The sequence below is a fragment of the Grammomys surdaster genome, unplaced genomic scaffold (genome assembly GCF_004785775.1).
Source record: "Grammomys surdaster isolate TR1022 unplaced genomic scaffold, NIH_TR_1.0 66, whole genome shotgun sequence".
Taxonomy (NCBI): Eukaryota; Metazoa; Chordata; class Mammalia; order Rodentia; family Muridae; genus Grammomys; species Grammomys surdaster.
The window spans coordinates 16,144,015-16,171,808 of record NW_021604568.1 but is presented as its reverse complement, the minus strand read 5'-3'; the positions used below and the strand labels follow the sequence as shown (position 1 = coordinate 16,171,808).

The window sequence follows — 27,794 nt, the reverse complement described above, 5'->3', positions numbered from 1 at the left end:
CTTCTAACAATATGGGCAGACAAACAACTCAGTGTGCCTCTCCCTCCTGTCCTTTTGTGGTAACATACCTTACTAGTAATGTTTCAAGTCAAATCACTCTTCTCCTAGAAACAAGGAAACCTATGTATGTCTGTACGCACACATGCACACATGTATGTTTGTATGTACGTATGCATTTAGAGAAAGGGTCTCCTGGAGGTTAAGCGCTAAGTAGTTTCTACTTGCACCTCCGAAATGCCTGGATAACCTCTGTCAGCCACGACTCCTGACCGACCCATAGTTACGATCTCATTGCTGTGAGCTGACCCTCTTCACATCATGGCAACTCTTATAAAACATTTAGTTGAGGCTGGTTTACAGGTTCAGAGGTTTAGCCCACTATCATCATGCTGGGAAGCACAGCAGTGTGCAGGCAGACATGGGGTTGAGAGAAAGAGCAGAGTTCTACATCTTGATTCGAAGGCAACAAGGAGGAGACCGGGTGTGTCCCACACTGGGTGTAGCTCAAGCATTTATATGAGACCTCAAAGCCTGTCTCCACAGTGACATATCTTGTTCAACAAGGCCACACCTCTTAACAATGCCACTTCCTATTGGCCAAGCATTCAAACATCCCAGTCTGTTCAAATCGCTACAGCTCCTTAATTGTAAAACGTGCTGTAATACATTAGCATAGTTTGAGGAGGGAGACATCATTTTCTGATAAAAAAGACGGAGGGTTAGTAATATTCCACGTTGACGTTTTTCCTCCTCAGCAATTATGAAAGTAGTTGAACAGTAATATGTTTTGATTTACAAACTTGTCACTAAAGACGAGTTTTAACTATTTTCACTTATGACTTACGTCTACACGGTCCAAACCGTAAAAACATCTTTTCTCTGGACAGGTGGTTTGCAAAGCCTCCAGATTGAAACTGCTCACCTTCCCTTCCTCCTCTAAGTGGGCTTAGTCACTATAATATACACCTTTCATGCAACCGTGCATCGGGCGGGATACCCAGCCCTGGGAGGGCTTAGGTCCTCCACATGGATCACATCAACAGCTTTCTAGTAAATAATGGCACCCGGTGCTACTTGCAGATTCCAGGTCAATTATCATTATGGAAACCCTGCAGAGCTCTCTCCCAGGGATGAATGCTCGCATGCCCACGTCAGCTGCTCCCGCGGACTTGGCTCGTAGCGCAAAGTTTGCACCAACAGAACCGGGAAGCCACAATCTCTTGTTCTCTTTTATTACTTATGTCACTGACTCATTAGATGATCGGTCAAAGGGTGAGAAAGAAAGATGGCAACTTCCTACCGACAGAAAGCACAGTCTTGGGGCGGGAAAGGGAAAGAGTGGCCCAACTGGACAGGAGCCCTGTCAACCTGCTACGGTCTCCTTGGGCGAAAGTGGAGGTGGCGTTGAGATGCTGGGCGGGGCCTTTAGAAACCGCCGGGGGCTGGAGGCGGTGCCTCGAAAACCACGCCCGCCTCACGGTGCTAACGTCACGCGGCCTGCGCCGCGCTGATTGGCTCTTTCAGGGAGCCCCGCCCCCTCAGCTGTAGCCGCGCCGGCTTCGGCGTCGTCGCCATCTTTGTTGATGTGTCAGCTCCGCAGGGGTTTTGGGGAAAACCTCGGTTCACAGCCCGGGATCGGCTGTGGTCTCCGCGCGTGACTTCCTCGCCCACTCCGCGTCGACTAGACGCCGCCATGGAGTCGCCGGCCCCGGAGCCGGAGCTCCGTCGGCCTCGCTAGGGTGCGGCCCGGGGCTGGGCGACGGACGGTGAGTGGCCGAGGGGCGTCCGGGGAGGGCGCCGGGGGCTCGGCTGGCGCCGGTCCGCGCGCGTGGATGTGACGGGGTGCCAGCCCCGGGCGGTACGCGACTCCGCGCGTGGACGTGACGGGGCTGGCGGGGCCCTCGGGGGCTGTGCCCGGAGCGCGGCCGCTTCCCCGCCGCACCTGCGCGGGATCTCCGGGGACGCGGTCAGCAGCGTTTGGCTTTTCCAAAGGTACCAATGTATTTAATGAATCTTGGTAGGGAAATCATTTCAGATTTATTTCTCCCCTTCTACATGTTCTCAAAGTAGCAATCCCAGGGAAACAGCGCAGGTAGAATGACGGCTCAGCTGCTAACAGTTCGTAACTTGTTAAATACTCACGTCTTGATTTTTATTTAGAGAAGAGGCTTGGGTTTGTACCTAGAACACCTGGGTTCGAGTCCTGCCGCCTCCGTTTGCTAGAGTCAGAAACAAAAAGATATAAATGTGACAGCGAACCAGAAAGATTTCTCAGACCCTGTGTCACGTTCCTTTGATGATGGTCAGACTTTTCATTTCTTCTGAGGTGATACACAGGAGGCTTGTCTGAGGAAAATATGAAACAAATCAGTATGACAGTGTTTAAAAGGTGCACGTGTAGCCACCCAAAGGAAAATCAGTCTGTTAAGCGTTAGGTTTATCAGTGTGGATGTGGCCTTTCCAACTATAACGACACTTTTATATCTGTAGTGTACGTATCGTGAAGGAGATTAAGGACCCAGAGACAAGTGATATTGAAACTGATGTCTTGTGTATGAAGCACACCGTGTGCGGGTACTTTTCAGCTCCTTGTTAATTATTGGTTACAAACGAAACAACAGTAACGATTGGCCTACTTCTTTTATTATTCCTTTCTGATCTTCCCGTGTTTAGTGAAGATTTTGAGAAGGCATAATCTTGTACTGTTGCACCAATGCCTTCTCCTTTGTACAGGACAATAGGCAAGTATAACTCTGGAAGACTACCAGAAAATGCACGGACTGTGTGTAATTTTTTTTTTAAAGGCCTTTTCTAATTCAAAATAATAGAAACTTAAGGCGTTCCAGACTGAAAGGCTGTGTGATAGAAGAGTGACCTCTCAAACCTGTAGTTCCTTCACACAGGAACCAAAGACTTACCCTTGGATGCTGTGCACTGCGGCAGCCTGTCTGCTGCTGATTGCTTAGCGGGTTCAGTTCGGAAAGTCAGTTTATAGCTACGTGGTGACTGTGATAAATAGAACATTCAACCCAGCTCTCTAAGGAAGCAGTGATGGTTGGAAGACTGGGCAGCTGTCTTCCTGTTTGACAGGTGCTAGCATTCTTCCCTGGTTTGCAGAAGTCATTCAACTCACTAAAGAAAGAATATCTAACTTCAAATTCTGGTTTGTTTGTTTGTTTGTTTGTTTGTTTGTTTTTCCATTAATAAAACTAAGGTGGTGGTGGTGGTGGTTCTTCTTCTTCTTCTTCTTCTTCTTCTTCTTCTTCTTCTTCTTCTGTTTTTAAATGATTAAGGCCAAATTTTGATTTTTCTCATAAACATCACTTACAATATTTAGTTTTATTTAGTATTTTAGAAGCAACAATAGGATAGATAATTGAGACCTACAAATATTATTGTAATCTTACACCATTTCAAACTTATTTGAACTTGCTTAACAGAGAGTTTGTTTGCTCTAAGAATTAAACTATTGTTGGGTAAAGGGGCAGTAGACAGCAAGAGCGGGAAGCAGACCCTAGGCTGATGCCGACTGTCCTGAGTGCACTCCTTAAAGCCTAGGCTGATGCCGACTGTCCTGAGTGCACTCCTTAAACCCTAGGCAGATGCTGACTGTCCTGAGTGCATTCCTTAAAGCCTAGGCAGATGCTGACTGTCCTGAGTGCACTCCTTAAAGCCTGAGCTGATCGTTCATTGTAGCATTACGTAGCAAGTGCTAACTACTTGTTGTTTTTAATAAACTAAATCTTACCAAATTAACAAATTCAGACATAAGTCCAACTCTTTTCATAAATGTAGAAGAAATTCTTTTTAATTGAGGCCATTTTTCTTACATTTGTTTTTCAGATCTTTTTTTTTTAAGATTTATTTTATATATGTCAGTAGACTTGTCACTGTCTTCAGACACAGCAGAAGAGGGCATCAGATCCCATTACAGATGGTTGTGAGCCACCATGTGGTTGCTGGGAGTTGAACTCGGGACCTCTGCAAGAGCAGCCAGTGCTCTTAACCACTGAGCCAGCTCTCCACCCCATTTTCAGATTTTTTTTAAAGAACAGTTAAATAAAAATACTTACATTTTCTTAGACTTCATTGCAGTTGGTAAGTAAGTTCTGTACAAGTAGTTCTGTACAAGTTAGATTTCTATATTAATTTATGCCTTAATATTTTAAAAACCATTTCAGAGTCTAAAGTACTTAAACTATGATTGCCTGTTACAAAGTCCAGAGTGTTACTGCTGCAAGATGTATCAGCTCTCCAGTATCTCACTGAAGCTACAGTAGGGAAAGCTCAAAGACAGTGAGCACCCAGCCTGTTGGCTTCCTGTCATCTGTGTGACAGAGAGAGAGCTAAGGAAACTCGGCATTCAAATTGTAATTTGTGTTTGACTCCTGAATCTGAAGTCTTCCTTCTTGGAGAACCAGTTTAGAAATCTTTGAAACAACTGTCTTAGCTTTCTTCTCTTGAAAGTAAAAATTGATCTACATAGATTTACCTTCTGTGAAGCCTCAGTGTCAGCTCTTTGCGTCTGGGAAACGCGACTAATATTTCCTACACAGCTTCTCTTCTGTTTCACTACTTTGTTGTTTTAATTTAAAAGCTTAATCTAGCAAAGTGTGTCAGAATGTATTACTTAGGGATTATGAGGAGATATTGATTAGATGCTCTTTAATTTTTTATTCTTGACTTGAGATGCCGTACCAGAATTGCTAGAACTAATAGGAAAGATAAGTTATTTTAGTTATGGCACTTTCAAACAGTTTTTGGGAAGTATGCGAAAATTGTCTTAAAGTATCTATATTTTCTTACAAAGGACAGGAAACCATTTTATTGAAGAAGTGATCTCACAGGCCTAGGTAGCATATGTTAATGCATATTAACTTCAGAAGTGAGTATGCAGCTAGAATTATTTGGGAGAGGGTGGAGTGGTGCATAATTTAAAAATTATAAAAGGTATTTGAACTAAGATTGTTCAACTAGTTTTTATCCTGAAATGCTGGTGTGCTTTATAATGCTGCAATGGGAAGGATTCTGATCCGTAGTCTCAGCATTTTACAACAGCAAAACAAAGATTTAACAGGCTTAGTTTTAGTCAGACTGTACCTGAGGTCTGCACCTGAGGGTGCCTGTTTTATTTTCCACCATGTTCCCAATACCTACAACAATGTCCATACGGAAAAGCTGTCCCATGTATATTTGGCAGGTGAACACTTTGGACTTTATTTTTGAGCTGGTTCCTTTGCATGATGTTTATTTGATGACTTGTTACCAATTATCTGTAAATTGAATTCATTTCTATTTATAAATTTGTGAGCCAGCCTGTGGTTTTGTTCTTATAGTACTAATTATGGAAAACTGGAAATAGTACTGAAAGCTGTTAAGTTTTGTGTGGAATGACTTTCTAGAAATATAAGTATGTTCATTAAAGAATGGAAGAGGCATTGGCATAGTACTTGGCCTGATGCCTTTTTGCTGGGTTGCCTACAGCTCCTGTGCTGCAGTCGGATCAGCCCGGTTCCCACCACCACAGGCCTGATGTGTGGGTCAGGCCTCTAATAATACTATGTTGGAGGGAGACAGAAGCACTATGGGGCAGCTAGGGATTGAGAGGAATTTTGTGATTAAAGTATTTTTCCTCATAAGTGACAGTAATTATAAAGTCAAAACAGCAGTGCATGTAGGAATCAGTAAGCATACTTTGTGTATCTGTGGCTGTGAAGTTGGTCTGTACCAGCACTTCACACAGGCCTGCAGCTCGTCCCTAGGTTTACTGTTTCCTCCTTCTGTAACCTATTGGTAGTAGGCCATTTAATCTTCCATAATGTTCATGACAGCATTCCTTCTAAAAAAAAAAACCCAGATACTTGGACAGTATCCAAATTGCTGTACATCAGTGTGGCTAACTGGGGATGCCTGTAGGGCGCTCAGCTGACTCTCCATCCCCTAGTTAGTGGTGGACAGATGAGCTTCTCACGAGGCGGGTTGACTTCTGTCTGCACAGTTCTCACCTACTCCTTGGTGTTGCCCTTGCTGCATATACAAGCACAGATCCTCTGTAACCACCCCCTTCTCTCTGATCTCCCATCAGTACTCACTGGGGCATTACAAACGAATGTGCAGTCATAATGGTTCTCAGATGCCAATTTGTATAGTGACCTTTTCACAGATCATGACATATTGAGAGACACTATGTAAGTTACTTGTCTCTTAAATTTAGTCTTTAATTGATAAGGTACATAAAACAAATCCTAAGCTTGGATAAACAGCTTTCTATAGTTTGGTGGTGGTGGTGCCTAGTTGAAGCTTCTGTAGACTGTAAGATGACACATTTGTTGTTCTCCACTGTCTGTACACTAGAAGTCTCCTTGCGGCCTGCCCACTAACTTCTTTCCACCCCAGATCATTCCACAGAGCCAGTGGGTTCTTCTGCCATTGTGAAACCCTGAAGAGATTTGCAGAAACGGTAGTAAATGCTGTGCAGAGTGCAATCATTAAGTTTATCTGTTTAATGCTGTCATCATTTGATGTTACAGAAGTTTCAGTTCTGAGTAAATTTCCTTGTTGCAAGAACAATCGGTCATTTAAAAGGTGGCTGCCTCTTCAGAGGGTCAAGAAAGGCCTTGTCTGCTCAATGAGTGTAGGCAGTGTGTTCAATGTACACATTGTTCTTGTGCTTGAATAGGGATGGTTTGAAGAAAGAGACGGCATTAAAATTAAGTCCTCAAGCATAATCAGTCTCTAGGTAGACTGAAAGGAAAACAGAGCAGTCCATGGAGTTGCCTCAGTGTGTACAGTGAGTGACTTGGTGGAGCAAGACATTACAGTAGAGCCAGCAGCACTTTCTGAATGTGGGCAGAGATCAGGTTTGGGAACTTATATAACTGCTTCACTCAGGAATCTCAGTGATTTTGTTTAAAACAAAAACAGTAAAAAAAAAAAAGTGTGTGAGGGGGGTTGGGGGAGGGAGAGATCATCCTGTTTTCCCTGAAGAAAACTTGATGCTCTTTGCCCCTAACTGCGTGATGTGACAGTGTCTGCCTACTCTTCCTCCCAAGAGAGACAGGCTTGTGTCTTTTTTTCTGGCTAGCCTCAGTAGAGTGGAGACAGGATTTCATTACCTGAAACTTTAAAGAAGGGAGAGGCCAGTCTGGGAGCATGACTTCAGCTGACTCTTTGATGACTGTCTGAGGAGGAGCTGAGTGTGGACTGAGGAGCACCACTGTTGCAGCTTCCTAGCCTGCACACTGGCCCTCTCACTTCACAGGAAGTTCCTGGTCCCTTTTGACAGCCAGGATACTACATACTTCATTACTTCTGCGTATGGTGATTTGTCACTTCCCTTAGGGACCCTGCCCCCCCCCCATGACGGTCACAAATAATGTGCCCTTCAGTTAACTACTTTGCCCTTTGAGATTGCCAAAAGAGAGTTGAATGAGATCAAGAGACTAATTGTTCCAGGTATGAGATGAGGCCTAGGTTGGGTTCAGGGAGGGGATAGCGTCAGAAAAGCAGGAGAACAATTGTTTAAGAGATTAAGAAAGCAAAGGGAGAAAAGGGAGACATCTGTTGACCAAGCACATGATGTTGTGGACAGAGTACTCAGTTACAAGCATTAGGGCAGAGTGGAGAGTTGGCCAGATTGAGATTGACTTTGGAGAAAGCTCCAATGCCTATTTTCAGGTAGACTGTAATATAGCATGAAGAGGGGATACATGATTCTGTGTCTGTAACTCGGGGTGCAGGACTGAAACTCATCTAGGCATCCGCTATGAGTTACTGTTTCAGTTAGCTAACTGGGAAACTGCTGTGAAGGGAGGAAGATGGGAGAGTGAACCCTGGGGATCGAGGAAGCCGGACGAAAGGATGTATTTTTCTGTTGACAAATTGTGGCACACAAGTAAGACTCTTAAAGTTGTTGATACCATTTCTTTGTACTTAGCGGAATGCTGGAGAGTCACAATGCCTTTGTCGTCTGTTCTCCTCTGAAGGCATTCCTTGTCTGCCAACCAGTGCGTATTCGTATGCTGTGAGTTCAACTTGTGTTGGTAGAATATCAGCTAGTTATGATGCTTAAAGCCACTGCGGGTTTACGTTTGTAAGATTGTAACCTTAGCAGCAGCAGCAGCACAGTATATCTTCCATTCACTGTATATCATCATATCACGTGTGGGATCTTTAAAGAGTCACTTTGAGTGAGCTGTTTATTGTATGTCATATCACATCTTACATCTTTAAAGAGAGTTGCTTTGAGTGAGCTAGTCTGTAAGTTGCTTTGAGGCTAGTGTACCTGCCTGAGATTCATTTTTTCATCCAAGATTTTGGAATAACTTACTGAGATTTTCAAGTGTTCACTGCATTTATTTGTCTGGTCTAAAGTCTTTAATATCGATACCAGCTTGCTTATGAAGCATATACAGCACAGTGGTGTTGATTTGTGTCGTTTGGAGGTAGGTGGTACATAGTTAAGTGATTGGGAGCCTGAGTTCTTTGTCTGTAGTAGTCGTCTCCACAGGTGGTCCAAAGGAACAGCATGTTGGACAGACAAGATGGCCTTTTCTTCCTTACAGTCGACTCCTTTCCGCAGTCCTAGAATAACATTCTTCAAGCACTAGCCTTTTTTATTTTATGCAGGTTTTAGGTCACCAAGTATTTGAGAGCTCACTGAGTGCTGGAATTCATACAGTAAAATCAAATGTTGTACAAGTCTTAGGATTTATTATAATTCACCTGTAACAAAATTGCCTCCTGCTTAGTGCTGAGGAGTTCTATGCAGCCAATCATCTTTCTTGTTTCATCTTATCATCACCTTTCTCAAAGCCTGAAGAAAGCATGCGCTTTTCTGTTATAAAATGTAATCTTGTTTCCCATGTGTATACTTCATAACAGAATTCTTTCATTGTAGCTGCCCCTCTGCCTAGTTGCAGTCTAATCTCATCTAGGGTAACTCATCTGCCTGCCTGTGCACCGTTGAAGTATGGCCAGAGTCACAGCTAGTTCTTTTCATCAAGACCACTAGGGTTTTTGTTTGTTTTTCAAGACAGGGTTTCTCTGTGCAGCTCTGACCATCCTGGAACTCACTCTGTAGATTGAGTTGGCCTTGAACTGAGAGATCCACCTGCTTCTGCCTCCTGAGTATTGACATCAAAGGTGTGCACCACCTGGCTAGATTTTTTTTTATTAAATTTTATTTCTAATTATGTGTATATGTGTGTCAGGGTTAGGGGTTGTGCATATGAGACCAGATCCAGAGGAGGCCTAAAGAGGATGTCAGATCCTCAGGAGCTGAAAGTACAGGCAGTTGTGAACTGCCCAACACGGGTGCTGGGAGCTGAACTTGAGTCCTTCCTAAGAGCAGTATGCACTCTTAACTGCTGTACCATCTCTACAGCCCCTGGTAGAAGATTTTGTATTCTGTATGTTAGGGAAAAATTTGAAGTTGACTAATTTTCCATAAAGAAGATAGAGGAGGAAATAATATAAATAATATAAAAATAATACTTTGTAAATAATATAAAAAGATACTCTCACCTAGTCAAATCAAATGTTGCTCTTACTGACCGAGACAGTAGGTATAGGCTGTGTTTGATGTGCCCTGAAGAGAAGGCTTACTTAGAAGTAAGCAGAGGAACTTCCTCGGTCCCTGAAAGGGGGAAAGCTGCTCCTGTCTCGGTTCAGTCCCTGCTCAGTCTGAGCTGAAGCAGGTCCTGTTTCCTTCTTGGTGAGCTTCGTCATCACTCACTGATGTGCCTGCCCTGAGACTGCTGCCTAATGCTTTCGCTGCTGTCCTTCTGCCCGGCTCCTTAAAGGGCTTCAGTAGCTTGTGCCCGCAGAACTGGAGGCCATTCTCCTTCCTGATCTTCCCATCACATGTTCTGCCCCTTAACTAGTGAGGCCAGCTGGCCCATGACAACAAAGGGGTTTGGGGGACTGCGGTGGCCCCACTGGTTGTGTCCACTCTGGGAAGGCTGTTTTGTTCTCTTCTTTCTCTAGGGGAGGCCCTTATTAGAGGAATTATGAATGGGATGCTTCACGGACAAGTCATGGAATGTGTGCAAAGGTGTAAAGTGTCTTACTCTAATTTTTTTTATTTGATTTCTTAGATGTAAATGAAGATTAGGAGCAGATTTGAAGAAATGCAAAGTGAATTGGTGCCAGTCAGCATGTCAGAGACAGAGCACATAGACTCCATTTCTTCTGATACAACTACTGGGAAAACATCTGAGTTGAAGGACGACTCATGCATCTCAGTTTCTGGTGATGAAAGCAGCCGATTAGAAACGGGATCTGAACTATTGTCATTGAACTCTGACAGAATTTTATGTCAGACTAATAAACACTGTAGTCAGATTGAAGTACAGGAAAGCCATGTTCCAGACTGTGGCAGTGGTGAGACTTCTTGTGCTAATACAGACACATGCCCAGAAAATTCTGAACAAATAGATGACATTCCTGGTGGGGACTTTACAAAACAAGTGTCAAAAACCAGGGAACCAGAGCACACGGTAACACAGATACTGGCAGAGTTAAAGTCATCTGCACCCACAGAAGCTGGTAATCCAAAGACCTCCTCAGCAAGCCTCTACGACACAGACTGCACCAGGAAACTCATCTCAAAGATAAAGACTGTTTCAGCCTCAGACGATTTGTTGGGAGAGATAGAATCTGAGCTCTTATCTGCTGACTTTGCAGAGGAACACCAAGTACCGAATGGAGTGAATAAAGGAGAGCAGGCGTTAGCCCTGTTTGAGAAGTGTGTACACAGCAGGTACCTGCAGCAGGAGCTCACTATTAAACAGTAAGTCTGCTGCGGCGGGAGCTCCCACAGGCCCACTCCTGTTTGAGATTGCAGCCATGCAGACTTGCTCTACTTCCCCAAGTAACTGAGCAGCCTGCGTTTGCTGCTTGCTTGCTGTCGTAAATCGTAGGGGTAACGGTGGTAAGTAGTGTGAGCACTAGGGAGCAATTCAAGTTCTTCAGTTTTGAAACTAGCTATATCAAAATAAATTCAAAGGGAAATTAAATCATGAAATCTCAGTTCAAAAGCTTACAATTTAGAGAACAGAAGAATTAGTTGAGCACATTCTGCTTTTAAACATCTATTTGTACAGTGTTTTGATGAGTTTGATTACCTTCAGCCTGTTTCTAATCGGGTTTATTCTGCATTTTATTGTACATTTTATAGTAAACTGATAATAAGTTTGGGCATACTGTTACAATCTGTTGCAAAAATAATACATACTATCTTTCACTAAACCACACAATTTTAAACTAGGCTTAGGATTACAGGGAACACAGACCAATCCTTTTAAATTTAAATTTTCTAATAAAAAAAAAAAGACTGTATTACGATGTGAAGGGTGTGCTCATGGGCAAGTCAGAGGAAGCTTTGTGGAGACATTTCTCCTGTCTACCTTTGCATGGGTGCTGGGGATCACATACTGTGGAACTCCAGGGCCTTCCTAAGAGCACCTCTGCTCACTTAGATGCTAACTGGGAATACTTCGGACCTGTTAATACACTCTGCTTTCATGTCTCAGACATCTGTGCTGCTAGCCTTTCTAGGCTTGGGGTAACTTCTTCACTTCCCTGCAGTCTGGACCTACTCCACACACACACACACACACACACACAGATTTCTGATACCCTTTCCTACTTTCCTTAGATCTTAACAGTTTATACAGCATGTAAACATTTAAGATATGTACACTTAATAATCTCATATGCTGTTAATTCTGTGACTGGCATACAGGTTAACTCATGGGATCTTCACGGATATGTAACATGTACTACTCTGACTCATCCTGAGGTAGACTAAGAGACTTGTTCCGGGTCAGATGCAAATAGCTACAGAGCCAAGCTTCTGACTTTGGCTTCAGAAGTTTTATCAGTTGTTATTAGAAATCATCTTGCTGCAAGTTGTTGAATTTAACTGAAAAGTATTAGGTGTAAAAACAAACAAGCTCTTTGTCCACCCAGCAGAGGGAGCAGCAGGCAGTAGAGTACGGAGTGGTCAGCAGCAGCCTGGACTTGTGGATTCCCAGCAGCTGGGTCAGTGCTCTCTCCTGTGAGAGAGACGGTGCTTGCCTGGCATTACTGTGTGGATAGTAAGGCATCATATCAGCGCTATTGTAACCTGCATTGATCTCTTGCTTTACATATAATACTTTTAATTTCTAATAAAACACTTGCTGGATCAGGTAAGCAACTAGATGTTAACTTTACCTCAATTTAATTTTTTATGAAGAACACTAAGTTTCAGTTCCTTTTATTGAAGATTTCATAAATGCATTCTTTCCCAGATATCTGATTATATGTTCATTCCCATTTACTGAGGGTTTTTTTTTTTTTTTTTGCAAAATTGTATATATTGTCATTGTGAAATGATTCAAGCTGGTTACTATGTTTATCTTCTCATACAGTTAGTAGTTAGTTATGTGTGTGTCATAAACCCTTAAGATACACTCTCTTTGCAAATTTCCTGTTCAAAATACTGTTTCTTCTCTCCCTCCTCTGGGTCTGTGTCTTGCTGTATGCCCTGTTCTCTCATTTGTTTCTTCCCTTCCCTTCCCTTTCCTTCATTCTTTTCCTTGCCTCCTCTTTCTTCTTTTTTTCATCTTCTCCCTGTTTTGTTTTGTGCTAGAGGACCTTAGTGCTGGGTGTGTACTCTGCTGCGCCCAGCCCTGCTACCACTGTGTTGTCCATTGAATCCCCAGAACTTGTCTGAACCTGGAACTTTGTACTCTCTGGGTCTAATCTCTTCTGTCTGCTTTCTGGATCCTGGAAAATACAACTCCACTCTTTTTATTTTGTTATCTCATACATTAGAAGTATTGTTCAGTGACCCAAATTAAACTCTTAAGAAGAGTTGTCATGTGGAATGCGTACATAACTTCTAAGAAGAACAAATAACAAAGAATATCAAAGAAGCAGGTTAAGGCTGTGGGTGTGGCTCGATGGTAAGGTACCTGCCTAATGGGGCTAATTGACCAGAGGATGTTTTTCATCTGGTGTGTAAATCAGCAGTGTGATTCCTAGGCGTGTGACAAACCTGGCTGCTCTGCATCCCTCTCATCTACTTGCTCCTCCTCTAGTGACGACAGGCTTGGAGACAGTGTACCCCCAAACACTCAGTCACTTGCTGGTGAGGACGTGCTCTAAGAAGGCAGCATTAGATGTGGGGTATTCTTATTCAGATCTGGTATTTTATTATAAAAAGATTGAGAGTATTGATCATAGGTGTCTATATCTAATCTGTAGGTAGATAATATTTCATATCTTATTTCCCTTTTATATTTAGGTTAATTAAAGAAAATAAGAATCATCAGGAACTTATATTAAATATTTGTTCAGAAAAAGATAATTTAAGAGAAGAACTGAAAAAAAGAACAGAAACAGAGAAACAGCATATGAACACAATTAAACAGGTAAAAAACAAAAGTCTTCCAAGGCCATACTTAAATTTATAAACTCCTGGGGGGAAAAAAAAGCATGTAATAAACTAAGTTAAAGCATTTCAAATGCAAGAAACTGCTTCATATTTAAATTGTTAGAATGATTCTAAATTATGTTATATAAATTATGATATGTTTAACTGTTCCAAATGTAGCACATTTTCTGTTGCCCAAATGATGAAAAGGCTTGATTTGATTGAAGTTCTTACCAATTAAGGGAAGAAGTAGTTAATAGTAGTCACACCTCGGTGTTTCTGTCTGCCTTTGGGACACTTTCTCACTTGTGGTTTTAGCATGGCTTCATTCCCAGGGTTTGGTGAATTCTACTGTGAAGGTCATGTCAGGGTATCTGCTGCCCCTTTCTTTTTAACGGTGTCTTTTCTGCATGGATGCATAGGTGAGTGCTTAGGTTGGTAACAAAGCAAAAACTGCTCTTGATCTTTCTGAGTTGCTTTCCTTCTGTGGACAGGGTGTGAGTGTCCTGTCGTTAGATGTCAGAGCTCAGTGCTGCTGTGTTCTGAGAAGATGCACTTCAACTACAGTGCTGTGAGACAGTGGGGTTTGTAGTCTTGGAATGGACCTACAGTCCATCCAGAAAGCTGCTAACGCAAACAGCATCAAACAGCTGTAGAATATAACAAGTTAAACCAAGTTTTCGTTTTCTTGTGTTTTGATATGTATTTATTGCACTTTTACGTATTTGGAAAAAGACTGTGTGTGAGTTGTCACATGCAGTAGTTAACAGATTTTTCTATGTGCTCTAGGTCTAGCACATGTAAGCCAAACTTACAAGGGTAAAAGCTTGTGAGGGACCTGAGGAGAGTCATCTTTGTCTTACAGTCTTCATTTGCATTGTGTGTATTAATTAAGGCGTCATTGGTCTGTTTGGTGCAGCTATAAAACATAACCTGGAAATCATTCTTTTACAGTTAGAATTAAGAATAGAGGAACTGAATAAAGAAGTTAAAGCTTCCAAGGATCAGCTAGTAGCACAGGATGTCACAGCCAAAAATGCAATCCAGCAAATCCATAAAGACATGGCCCAGCGGATGGACCAGGTATTTCCGGTCACTATTAATTTGATAATTTGGTGCTTCTTGTTTGTTAGACTGTAACAGTTGGTGATGACATCACTGGTGTTTACATAAAAGCTTTTAAAGGAAGTTGCAGGCTGGAAGGATGGCTCAACTGTGAAAATGCTCACTGGTCAAGCAGAAGTCCAGAGTTGGCTTTCTAGCATCCAGTCACAAGACTCCCAACCACCTGTCTGTCACTCCAGTAATAGGGCTCTGATGCCCTCTTGTGGCTTTAAGAGTATTCGCACGCATGTGCTCCAACAGACACGCATGTACGCATAAATAAAAAAGAAATCTCAAACAGTGCTAAGGCGGCCATACATAAGTTTAAGTACATTCTAATTTAAAAATAAATAAATTAAGGAATATATGGGAAAAATGAGTCATCTCTTCACCTGTGTCTCCCTCCAGTTTCTTTATATCTTTCCTGTCCCATAGCTGACATTTTATATCTTTCCTGTCCCATGGCTGACATTGTGTTACACTGCATATATGTGCACTAGTGACCGTGAATGTGTGCTTGAGGTTTTATTAGCCCTCTTGTGTTGCTACAACAAAATGCTTGAGTCTAGATACTCTGTTACAAAAAAGAAGCATATTTATGTTACAGTTCTAGAGGTTCCAGAGTAGGACTCTCTCCCAGAGAGAGAGCTTGTGTTAGCTGACCTCTGGTGACCCAGAAGCCTGGCCTCCCCCTTCCAAGCTTGTGCCTACTGATTCTGACAGCTGACCCTGGGTGTGAGGCTAATGGAGTTTGTTAATGTAACCCATGATCCTCTTCCTGGGGCCCAGAGTGGCACAGAAGTCGGCAAGAAAGCAGATGTGGAGAAGAAGGGGATGTATATAAGTAGAAACCACAGCAGCCAGAGCAGAGTAAGGAAGGGCTGGAAACAGAGCACAGGTCCATCCTAACACCACAGGGACAGGGCTTGTTTATGTATGTTACCATGTGAAAGTATTTTTTTATTAATGCTAGGTAACATTTTCTTTCCAAGGCCAATAAGAAATGTGAAGAGGCCCGCCAGGAAAAGGAAGCAATGGTAATGAAGTATGTGCGAGGCGAGAAGGAGTCTCTAGACCTTCGCAAGGACAAAGAGACCCTTGAGAGGAAGCTTAGAGATGCAAGTAAGGAATTGGAGAAAAACACTAACAAAATTAAGCAGCTGTCTCAGGAGAAAGGGCGGCTGCAGCAACTCTATGAATCGAAGGTATAACTTGTGCCTAATTTGAAGGTCATGCCTCTGCTTTCCTTAGTCCCACAGTGGTGTAGAACTGCAACACTCAGTCAGGACGTGCTTGCTCTCACTAGCTCACTCACGTGTGTGTGTTGGGTGTGTCATTCCCTGCTACTAGAAAGGTTTGCAAGGGGTGGGGGGAGGCAAGGTATTGGCAAGTGTTATTAATCAGCTTTTCTTTTAGAGTCTATTGGAAAAATTAGTTTGTGTTTCTAAAAATTTATGTTTTGCTAAGATATGTCCATATCAGTGTCAGTTGTGAATAGCTTTACATTAGAAGTATAATTTGTCCAGGATCTATTTTGTTTTTTTTATCTAATACATTTTCCCCCTGCATTGTGAGATTGGATGTAGGGCTTCATACAGGCTGGGCAATGTGTCTACTGCTGAGCAGGGCTCCAGGCCTGGCCAGAGTCTCAGTGCAGCACAGTCACCAGAGAGCACTATTGATATGTTTCTTATTGAAAACATATTTATTCTAGAGCTGTCCTAGAAGGTTGAGTAATTGAGGTGGAAGCTGTTCAGAGCCCTTGCTATTCTCTGTTTAGAAATGCTGTCACTGTCCTCAGGGAGTGTAGCAGAACCAGTTCAGTCACCTTACTGCTGTCAGTTATGAAGGATCAGCATGTTTGTCTTACACTGTACCCACTAGCTAATGTAGGTAATGATTATCCCCATGCCTATTGATTTGATTTAGGGCTTTATTACTCTCTAATCATTTTGGCCTTAAATCAGCTCTGTGGCCTCTGGGCCATAGAATACCTGCCCTAGAATTACTGTGTTACTGCACAGGGGGAAATACAAGATGCATAGTTGATTGTTTAAATGACAAATGACACTGTCTTTTTAGGAAGGTGAAACAACTAGACTCATCAGAGAAATAGAGAAGTTAAAGGAGGAGATGAACTCTCACATCATTAAAGTAAAGTGGGCGCAAAACAAGTTAAAAGCTGAAATGGACTCACACAAGGTGAGTGTGGCCATGCTGTGGGTAGCGGTGAGTATTAAGAACAAGTCAGCTGTCTGCCAGTGAGGTGAGGCAGGACTCCTGCAGCTTAGTTTGCATCATCATAAGAAAGGTTGCTGGCCTCAGAGGTCTGCAAGAGTCTGACTTATTCAGAGGCAGGTGCTCACAACTAGCCATTGAACTGATCATGGGGTTCCCAATGGAGGAGTTAGAGTGAATACCATTGGAGCTGAAAGGGTTTGTGGCCCCATGAGGAGAGCAACAATACCAACCAACCACAGCTCCCAGGGTCTAAACCACCAGCCTGGGAGCACTTAGGGAGGGATCCTTGGCTTCAGCTGTATATTTAAGAGCGCCCTGCTGGGCATAGGTGGGAGAAGAGATCCTTGGCCTCATGAAGGCTGGACGCCCCAGGGGGTGGGAATTTGAGGGTGGGGAGGTGGGAGTGGGGGAGTAGGTAGGGGTTACATCCGCAGAGAAGCAGGAGGAGGGGTGAGGGGATGGGGGTTCCTGGGTGAGTGGGGGATGGGGTAAGGGAACAACATACGAAATGTAAATAAAACATCCAATAAAAAAAAAAAAAAAGAAAGGTTGCTGGCATGGTTTAGAATGTTAAATTTTATAATTCATAGTTTATTGTTTTAATACTCAAAATTTGAGGGAAGGAATAATATTTAATATACGTTATTGAAATTAAAGTATCAATTATATTGATTCCTATAATTAAAAAATACTTGTTCATATTTAAATATAACTAATACAAATAGCTTATCTGTTTTTATAAACTTGCTACTAGGCTAGCAAAAATCTGTATGTACGTGATGCACATGTGTTAGACACTGAACTATGGTTCACACGCATGCTAGGCAGTTACCTGTGATTCCTGCTGAACTGCTTGCTGCAGATGTCATCTTATTTAAAGATTAATATAATGAAATAGACTTATAAAGTCCAAGGCTGGAGAGATGGCTCAGTGATTAATGGCTAGGGTCACAACCAAAAGTTAGGAAGTTTAATAACTGATGGTATGATTTAAACCCAGTTAGAGCTTGTTTTCAGTGAAATAAAAGTCAGCAGATGAGAGAATGGATGGTAAAAGTCAGCTCTGAGTGACCACACAGAAAGAAGAGTGGTGCTGCGAATAGCTGGTCCCCTGCTAGGTTTCCTAAAACAGGCTCACTGATGCACTGTGGAGCCTGGTTCCAGCCTGCCTTATTAAGGATTGATTACCAAGTCAATTAGGTTGTTGTTAATTGTCTTTGGCTATGTGTATGTTGGTATCAGGAAACTGTAGGTAGTCTGTGTTGAGAGTGATCAAAGGGTAGGTTAGCAGCATGGTCTGTTCCTGCCACTCAGAGACCCATGGCTGGTGAGGGAACTACAGAGAACTGCCAGAAAGCAGTGGGGCATCCCAGCTCAGCTGCTCAGGGTTATCTATCTCTGAGTTACACAGTGAGGAATTAAAAGTGAAATCCATAAAGAACCATTTCTGACTGCCTGAGTTGCTATAAATTCAGAGCATAGTGCTCAGTCGTGTGTACTGTCTGTGTGCTCTCTTTTTCCTCTGTTTGTCTAACTTACACACACTAGTGCCTCTGTGATGAGTGTGCTTTGTGTTGGATGTGTTCTTCTGCTCAGTTGCCTAAAGCCAGGACCTGTGCTTCCGGCAGGCTGTGGCATGTATGATGACCATCCAAGCCTTTACTTGTGTCCTTTGCTTGTTTGTTACCTCTAGCCGTAGACTGTCGGCGCCTTGAGGGTAGACATTTCTGTTTGTTTCCACAGCAGTGAGACTGGAGCGATGCCTGTAAGGCTGCGGATGGTTCAGTGGGGCAGGGTGCTTGTCGTGCAAGTGAGAACCTGAGGGCAAATTTCCAAAAACCCATGTCAAAACAGGGCCACTTGTGTGAGTCTGTGTGTGTGCTTATGTATGTGTGTGTGTGTGTGTGTGTGTGTGTGTGTGTGTGTGTGTGTTGGGGGACTGGTTACATGGAGGATCCAGAAGCCTGTAGGCTGGCTAGCCTGGTGCTCCCATCTGCAACAGTGTGGAAGGTGTGGACTGACAGCTGAGGTCATCCTGTGAGCTCTGCACATGTGCAAACTCGCATACACGATTTCACAGAAAGGAGCAGTGTCTGCAAGTGCTCAGCTGATAGGTAGAAGATACACAGTAAGCATCCTTAACCTGACACGATGGCATTTTCTTCTCATGTATTCAAGTGTTCACTGTTACCTGGCACACAGGAATCTCACTTGCTGGGTTGAAGGTGTTAAAGTAGACTAGAGCTCTGTGTCAGTTGTGTCTTAGTTACAGTGGTGAGGATGCAGAACCACAGTTGTCGTTCCCTAGTCTAAGAGCCTTTGAAAAAGTATCCGGGTTATTGTGTTACTATATTTTAAGTGATACTGGCCACTGACTATCAAAGACCAGTACCTTAAGGTATATAAGTGCTTAGTTCTATGATATTTATTGTTAAAATGGCACATGAAGTAGTGTGTGGAACCTCGGTGCAGGGCAGATGTTGAAGAGAGAAAGGCAAGCTGTCCAAGCATAAGAACAGAAGAGAGACACAGAGGGAGTAGGACACTGGGCTGCCTAGAGCAGAGAGGCTGGTGCCTGGGGCTCCACGGGAGCAGCAGGCGTCAATCATTCCTTTTCTCCTCGCTGTACCAAAACAGAAGGAAGGTCTTTTTGACTCACAGTTGTACATTATTGCAGGAAAGGCATGACTGACAGTTTGAGGGGCTGGTCACACTGTATCTGCAGTCAGGAAGCTGGGAGAGAGATTACCAGAGAGCGGGAAGCAAGCAGGGAAAAAGGAGGATAGAATATACAAAAGAGAGAGTGTGTGTTTTCAGTGGGAATTGAGGGCAAGAGACATGTGAAGAGTTGGGCAGTCAGGAATAAAACAGGTGAGTAAAAATAAGAATAAGGAAAAGGAATGGGTTTTGATGAGGGTAAGTCCTAAAAATCCTGCATGAAGAATTGCCATTTCAGCAGAGTCTCCAACAGAGGCCATGTTTAGTAGTGTTGTTCAGTCAAAAGGAGCTTCAAATGGATGTCAAAGCCTCAACTAGAGAATCTCTGGGGTGTGCACAAGCCATAGAACCCTTTGCTTTTCGTATTGCTGTAGTCATTTGGAGCACTCTGGAGAAGACTGTTGATTAACTTAATGTCCGTCAGTCTCACTGTTAGCCATTTTCCCTGTCAGAAACAAGCAAATGGTTAGACTCCTGCTTAGTCCCTAGACCAGTGCTACAACAGTGTCTTAGTTAGGGTTTCCATTACTATGACCACAGCAACTCTTATAAAGAAAAACATCTAATTGGGAACTACATTAGAGGTTTAGTCCATTATTGTTGTGGTGGGAAGCTTGGTGGAGTGCAGACAGAGATGGCGCTGGAGAAGGGCTAAGAGTACATCTGGGTCCTTGGCTATCAGGAACGGTGAGCTTTGAAACCTCACAGCCCACCCACATGACCATACCTCCTGTTAGTGTCCTGAGCCCCACAAGCAGGGAACCTCTTTGCCCTCCCTGTCCTCCACCTCACTGTGGCTGATGTTGTCTCTGTCACGTTGTCACTGCAGGAAACCAAAGATAAACTCAAAGAAACAACTACAAAACTAACCCAGGCAAAGGAAGAAGCTGAGCAGATCAGGCAAAACTGTCAGGATATGATAAAAACGTATCAGGTATGGATCCTTTGTGAAATAAATCAGTTATTAGAACTCTTATTTTCATACACTTTCCAGATCTGCCAAATCTGAAGTGTACATGCATTTCTTAAACAGTAGTTAAATACAAGTTAGTTCCTGTGTTGAGGTACCTGCAGTTCAAGGTGGGGAGGCGGTCTGGTGGGGAAATGCTTGCCATGTGAGCGTGAGGACCTGAGCACCCACATACAAAGCTGAGTGTGGCAGTGTGAGCCCTAACCTTGGCTTTGTCAGGGTGAAGAGAGGTGTGGCGGGTGGCTCCATGCAGCTCACTGGCCAGTCCGGCCAGCCACATCCATCAGCTTGAGGTTATATGATAGCCTGTCTCAAAAATGAAGTGCAGAGCGACTGACGAGGAGCCTTGACGTTCCCTCTGGCCTCCACGGGCACACAGGGACATACACACATGACTGATCTTATCAGACTTTCCTATCAAAAAGTCGTAGAAAATGATGGATTACGTTGTACACTCCACGTTCCTGTTTCCGCTCAGTTAACATTTAAAGTCCTCTAATGCTTTCTGCAGTCTTAGCCGCACAATCTATTGCACAGCTAGTACACTCGATAGCAATGCTTTGTTTCTTCTCACAGTAAAGCATTTTTCATTGGTTTGCCATTAGGAATCCGAGGAACTTAAGTCCAATGAGCTAGATGCAAAGCTCCGAGTCACAAAAGGAGAACTTGAAAAGCAAATGCAAGAGAAATCCGACCAGCTGGAGGTGAGTTCAGTTCTTCCCTTCTCTATAATCAGTCATGATCGGCTGGGCTGTACTGCAGGAAGAGGAGTGGAGTGTTTGACTCTCCGCACCTAAGGCCTTAGAAACAGGCAAAATACTGCTAGTGCTCCCATGTCTCTTAGGATGTGTGTCTCTTTTCCAGATGCATCATGCCAAAATAAAGGAACTAGAAGATCTGAAGAGGACGTTTAAGGAGGGCATGGATGAGCTACGGACATTGAGAACAAAAGTAAGCAGGTCCTCGGTCCTGACTCAGGCGGGTGGACACTAGGTTTATTCTGTGTTTAAGGTGTTCGGAAAGCAAGACTTAGAAATCTATCAAAATAAAAGAACTTAGGAAAAGACTAGCGTTTTCTTTGCACTGACTGACTCTTGTTGAGCTGCAGTGGTGTTAGTCACTGGAAGGTGCTTATCATGGCACACTTCAGTGTCTGTACCTCAGATATATCTGGGCCTGGGAGCTAAGGACAGCAGAGCAGTTGGCAAGATGAGTGGACCTCACAGCACCTTATGTCACCATAAAACACCCTTTAAGACCGAAAATACTACTTCTGGCTGAATTTAATAGTAATTTCTAACTACATCTGTGGTCAGATTCACATGCTGTCTCCACGTGCCAGTCATTTATCCAGAAGTAGGGTTTTGTATAGGCACCTTGAGTTGAGACCACAGCGCAGTACCCAGTGTCTGCTATGTCTGTCCTGTTGTCTTTCAGGTAGGTGTTCACTGCAGGATGGGAAGTTGTTGTTCAGATAAGGAGACAGGAAGTTGGTGAGACCAAGCAGCTTCCTGCCTTCTTCCCAGCAACTCTACTGTAGCATTTGTCTCGGGTCACTCATGTGTCCGCCCTGTCTGAGCGCATTCATGTGAGCCCAGCGGCCTGGGCTTCAGCCTGATTGTGATCATTTTATAGGCAAAGTGTCTAGAAGATGAACGCTTAAGAACCGAAGATGAGTTATCAAAGTACAGGGAAATTATCAATCGACAGAAAGCTGAAATTCAGAATTTATTGGACAAGGTGAAAATCGCTGACCAGTTACAGGAGCAGCTTCAAAGGTATGAAATGAGTGGTGGCTTTTAAATGACGTCTCAAGATGACATCTTTGAGTACAATACCGTATCAAACAGGAACAATTCTTACAATTCTTCCAGTTAACAAGTCTTCAGCTTGTGTCTTTGAATTCCTGTCATGACTTCTAAAAGTCAAATCAATGTTTGTATTTCATAAGCACTGACAGGAACCATTCATAGATGGGTGAATTTAGTTTATCTGTTCTGTGGCTTCGCAGTCACTCTTCTAGAAGGGAAGCGGGAGTCTGCACCAGGGTCTTTACCTTTATGTGCGCCTTGAGGTCAGAAGCGTGATGTCCCAGGATCATTTAAACTCAGTTCTTGACATCATCTAGCAGAGCCTGGATTCAGGATTAATTCATTGTCCTTGCTGTCTGTCTCCAGGCGTCTACCCCAGTGCTGCTAAAGACAGGTTCTGACCCTCACAGTCACCATCCTCAGTGGGGACATCAGTCATCAACTGCATCTCCTCTCCAGATGTCTGTCTTTCTAGTGTCTCTGCTGGGTTGTATTGCTTTCTCTCTCCTGGCATGTGATTAAGTTTTTTGAGCTGCTAGCTTCCATAACCATTCCTTATGGTCATTGTGCAAGAAATGCTTCTTCTCTGAATTGGATTCTTCTCTCCACTTCTGCTGTGGGTCCAATGCCTTGTTCCTTCTTCAGCTTTCTTGAATATTCCTTTATCGATTGTCCTTTATAAGATTTTTTTCCCCAAAAAAACTGTGTGTGTGAATGTTTGCCTGTGTGTGTATGTACACAAGATGCGTGCCTGGTACCGTTGGAGGCCAGACGAGAGAGTGAGCTCTCTGGAACGAGAGTCACAGTCAGTTGTGAGCCACCGCTCTTAGCCACTGAGCCATCTCTCCAGCTCTTGTTAGTGGAAGGCCTTTTAGAACATAGGCACACTGATCCATTGAGTTCTGTCTGTGGCTGTTTTCACAGTGCAGAGACAACGTACAACTTAGGCAAAGAACGCCAACAATGAGATGAAAGCATGGCTTAGAAGCCTGCCCTGTTTGCTGCCTGCCCTTGTGTGGGATGGTGGTCACTCTTCATGAACTCAGGCCTCCTGCCTGCTCACTGTCACCACACTGATCACTGGAGGCTCTGAGAGCAGGGCCCTGCTGTGTTAGCCTTTCTTACTCTTCACAGCTCTTCCTGTAACATGAAGCCAACATGATGTTTGAATGGATGAATGATTACAAGTTCTTCTGTAAAACATTGTAAAGTGAAAATTCCTATACTATTAATGTAATGCTTTTTAATACCTTACTTAAGTTTTCTTAAATATAAACTTTGTTTTTAGTGGTAAGCAAGAAATTGAACGTTTGAAGGAAGAAATGGAAAGCCTTAATTCTTTGATTAACGACCTACAGAAAGACATTGAAGGCAGCAGGAAAAGAGAGTCTGAGCTCCTGCTTTTCACAGAGAAGCTCACTAGTAAGAATGCACAGCTGCAGTCTGAGTCCAGCTCTCTGCAGTCACAGGTAGATAACCTCTCCTACAGCGAGAGTCAGCTGCAAAGCCAGTGCGAGCAGATGGAGCAGGCTAACAGTGCTCTGGTGAGTATAAATGCACATTTCATTCTTCCTCTTCCTCCTCTTCCCTTCCCCCTTCTCCCTCCTCCCTTCTTATCCTTCCCGCTTCTTTCTTCTTCCTTCTTCTCCTTCCTCTTCCTTCCTCCCTCATTTTCCCTCCCTTCTTCTTCCTCCTTCCTCTCTTCTTCTTTCTTCCTCCTCCCTCTCCTCCTCGCCTTCCTCTAATGGGCATTTTGCTTGCATGTATGTTTGCACCACGTAGGACCAGTGCAGAGGCCAGCTAAGGGCATCATAGCCTTGTCCCCTAGAAGAGCAGCCAGCGTCCTAACTCCAGTCCTCATGTTTAGTTCCTAGACTAACATAGCAAGATTGAATTTCTCTAGTATTAACAAAGTATAAATGATAATTAAATTTTATATTCTTTTAGTGATATCTGGTCATTTTAAATTTTGTAAAAATATATTTGTTTTCTGTTTAATGGATATAATTCATATAATAGAATTTTTCTAAAATGATAAAGAATATTACACTTTGGAAAAATAAGGAACCATGATTTCTGTCATTCCGGACTGGAGTCACCATTTCAAATTCCAAAAATTTGGAGACTTACATTGCAGCTGTGTCCCACACAGAACATTACACCATGAGTGTTCCCTGACCTGCTTGCCACTGGGTAGAGATGGGGAGGAGGTCACCAGCAGAGCCTGCTAAGGGCACTCACAGAAGAGTCTTTCTTCCCTTACTTACAAAGTTTTTAAACTGAGCAAGAATTAAAATTTAAAAAGAAATCAACTTTATCACACTTACTATTCAGGAGAGCAGGTTGCTCAAAGAGGAAGAACTTCGAAAAGAGGAAGTGCAGACTCTGCAGGCTGAACTTTCCGCTGCCCAGACAGAAGTTACAGCCTTGAGGACCCAGGTGGAGGAGCTGAAAGATGAGTTAGTAACGCAGAGGCGCAAACATGCCTCTAACGTCAAGGACCTCAGCAAGCAGCTTCAGCAAGGTACTATGTCGTGCTGTTGATTCCCAGCACATGTCTGTCTCAGCGCTCTGATGCAGAGGTGCGCTGTCTGTCTGTCCCTCTGTGCTCCCATGTCCCTCGGGCTGTGTGTTTGGTTGGCTTTTCTTTAGGCGCAGGTTTGGCTGTAATCCTTGAGGCAGAGCTTGCTCACTTCACACACCGGGTTTTCTGCCTCACCCTCCTCAGTGTTAGGAATAGAGGAATGTGCCACTGTCCCCAGCCTGTGTATTCTTTGTCACTTATCCACAGACTAAATTACTAAGATTGCTGAGCTTGTGGTTCTGGGAGTCTGCTTTCCATGCTGAAGCCTGTTTACTCAGAAAGCCACAGAATGGGAGTGGCCAGCCGATGGGACGCTCTGAACCCTTTTACTGGGTATTCTGCTACCCTGCAAAAGTTGTATAAGTGGCTTTTTTCTTTTTTTCTAGAATTCATGTATTTTTATATTTAAAATATAAATTATGTGTTTTAGAAAACATGAGAAAGATCTGCCTTTAAATCGCAATCTAAAAAGCACTTCCAATGTTCATGTCTGTACACACCTATGAAGTGATTGATTTCCAGACTCTCACTTACTGATCACTGCATCTTGGGAAACACCTCAGAAGTACTGTGAACTACCAGACAGCTGGTCGACACAGCCATTAATAACTGGAATTGGAATCAGATTTTTCCTGGTTAAAAATTCAAATAAACCTATATACTAATGAATGCCTGTTGTCACAGCAAGAGGATGACAGTCATCCTCGGCTACATGGTGGGCTCACGACCAGCTGGTCACATATGACCCTTTCTTAAAAACAAAAAAAACAGGCTGTCAGATGTGGTGGTGCATCCCTTTACGTGGTAAGTAGAACTGGGAGAATCTCTGTGAGTTCAAGCTCAGCCTGGTCTATGTAGAGAGTTCCAGGTCAGCCAGGGCTATATACTGAGACCCTGTCTTGAAAAAGAAGAAGAAGAAGAAGAAAACTAACCAAAATGGCAAATTCATAATGGCTTTTGAGTATCTGCCATATGTTAGTGTGAAAAAGGCATATACATCAACATCCTATCTGTATGCCCTACTCTGTGTTTAAAATAGCAAAAAAATGTAGTACTATGAGATCTGGGGTTACTTAATATGACTATGGTTAGGTATTTGCCAAAACAGCTTACAATAATTTTTTTAAAGATATATTTTTATGAATGCGGGTTTCTGGCCAGCACACCTCTGCACCACATCTGTGTCTGCTACTCACAGACTCCAAAGGAGGGTATCAGATCCTCTGTGAGCCACCATGTGAGTGCTGGGAATTGAACCTGGGTCTTCTAGAAGAGCAGTCAGTGCTCTTACTGTCTGCTGCATCTCTCCAGCTCTGTTTGTACACATGGAACTGAAGGCACATTTGGGAGAGATTTCTCAAACTGAGAAGGATCTCCATGTCTGAAGCTCCCAAAGCTAAGTCAGTGAACAGTAAGCAAACAATGCAGAGCTCGGTTGTCTGTTTCTTTGGCAGTCTGTACGTTTCCAAATGTCATTTTATAGGAATGGCGTCTCTGGTGTTCTAAAGTCTATAGCAAGGACTGTTGTCTTCTGGGCCATGCCATTTTTGCCCAAGTGACTTTAGCAATTAATGTCAGATGGCATGGGTAAATGGTCATTAAAACTGTCACAAGTAATTGATTTTCTTTCTTTCTTTCTTTCTTTTTTTTAAATAGCACGGAGAAAATTAGACCAGACTGAGAATGGAAACTACGATAAAGACGTTAGCAGCATGGGAAGTCGCTCTAGTTCATCCGGTAAGGAGGAGCTTAGTTGGTAGTGACTGTTTCTAGTTCAAAAAGTATTTATATGCTTTGTTTCATTTTGAGGCTTAAAAACAGAAGGCATATATAATTATATTGTGGAAAATGTACCTTATTAAATATTTACACTCTGCTTTTTGCCAGAGTTCCTGGTCCAACTTGGGCTGCATGAGACTTCCCAGCCATTTTTTACCAAACTACCACTTTGTATTCTGTGCCTCCTCTTTCATCTCTGCAGTTCAGATTTGTGTCTTATCCACAGAGTTCCTGTGTTTGGACTCACTTCCATATGTTAGCCCCAGATGATGACGTGACCATGGTTGCAGAGCACTCAGTGGATACTAAACTCCTCAGGCCTTGAAGCCTTTGTAAGATGTTGTAGTGACTATAATCTGCACAGTCCTCTGCAGACGTTAAGTCACCTCTAGACCACGTACAGTACCTAATACAGCGTGAGTGTTGGGGATGCACGTGTAAACTGTCTGGACATGGGAATCTGCGTGCTTAGCACAGACACTTTTAAAAAAGCGTTTGTGGTCTGAAGTTAGTTGAACCTATGGACAGGGATCTCATACATATGGACGGGACAGTTGTGTATCTGTGTTCCTTCTTTCTCTCTGCCTATCTATCTCTGCCTCTGCCTTTCTGCCCTCTTTTACTTTCTGTTAGAGTAGCTGTACTATGCTAATCTCCTAGAATTGTGTGTTAGGGGCAAAGCAACAGTGGCAGTTACTGTAGTAACAAAATATGTTAACAGAAAGTACATGGTTTGAAACCCTGTATCTTAGGTCCCAGCTAAAAGCATTTGATTTGGATTGTTGAGTTTGCACTAGGATATTACAGTTTTCACATCCATCATGACACGGCTGAGAAGCGTAAGCTGTAGGGTGAGGAGGCTCGGACACTGATCTCATGGGTGCGGGTAGAAAACTAGCATTTACAAAGTGCAGGTGTGCAGGTGTGCAGATGTGCAGGTGTGGGGGCTGGGGAGTAATCACATCTACATGAGGATGACAGTCCTATGAGGTAAGTCACTGTTTCTAGCAGAAACAGCCTAGGCACTGAGGGTAAAATATTGTGTCCACAGTCACACTATTTAGTAGTGACTACTAAGTGGAGTCGGATTTGAGCAGGCAGGCATGCTCACCTCTTCCTTCTCCTCTCTCTCTCTTCTCCCCTCTCTCTCCTCCTCCCTCCCAT

The 27,794-nt window shown here is 43.3% G+C and overlaps 1 protein-coding gene across 1 annotated transcript in view; it reads left to right on the top strand.

Annotated features, from left to right (window-relative positions):
* Positions 1–1,555: 1,555 nt before the first annotated feature.
* Ccdc186 (coiled-coil domain containing 186) overlaps positions 1,556–27,794 on the top strand; it is a 32,582-nt gene continuing 6,343 nt past the window's right edge. Inside the window, exons 1-13 of the mRNA XM_028775435.1 lie at positions 1,556–1,766; positions 10,098–10,792; positions 13,295–13,421; positions 14,378–14,506; positions 15,520–15,732; positions 16,610–16,729; positions 20,316–20,420; positions 21,062–21,160; positions 21,321–21,407; positions 22,092–22,234; positions 23,556–23,811; positions 24,602–24,791; positions 26,508–26,588. Of these exons, the coding sequence (XP_028631268.1) occupies positions 10,104–10,792; positions 13,295–13,421; positions 14,378–14,506; positions 15,520–15,732; positions 16,610–16,729; positions 20,316–20,420; positions 21,062–21,160; positions 21,321–21,407; positions 22,092–22,234; positions 23,556–23,811; positions 24,602–24,791; positions 26,508–26,588 (2,239 nt within the window). The 5' untranslated portion in view covers positions 1,556–1,766; positions 10,098–10,103. The remainder of the gene's footprint in view (positions 1,767–10,097; positions 10,793–13,294; positions 13,422–14,377; positions 14,507–15,519; positions 15,733–16,609; positions 16,730–20,315; positions 20,421–21,061; positions 21,161–21,320; positions 21,408–22,091; positions 22,235–23,555; positions 23,812–24,601; positions 24,792–26,507; positions 26,589–27,794) is intronic.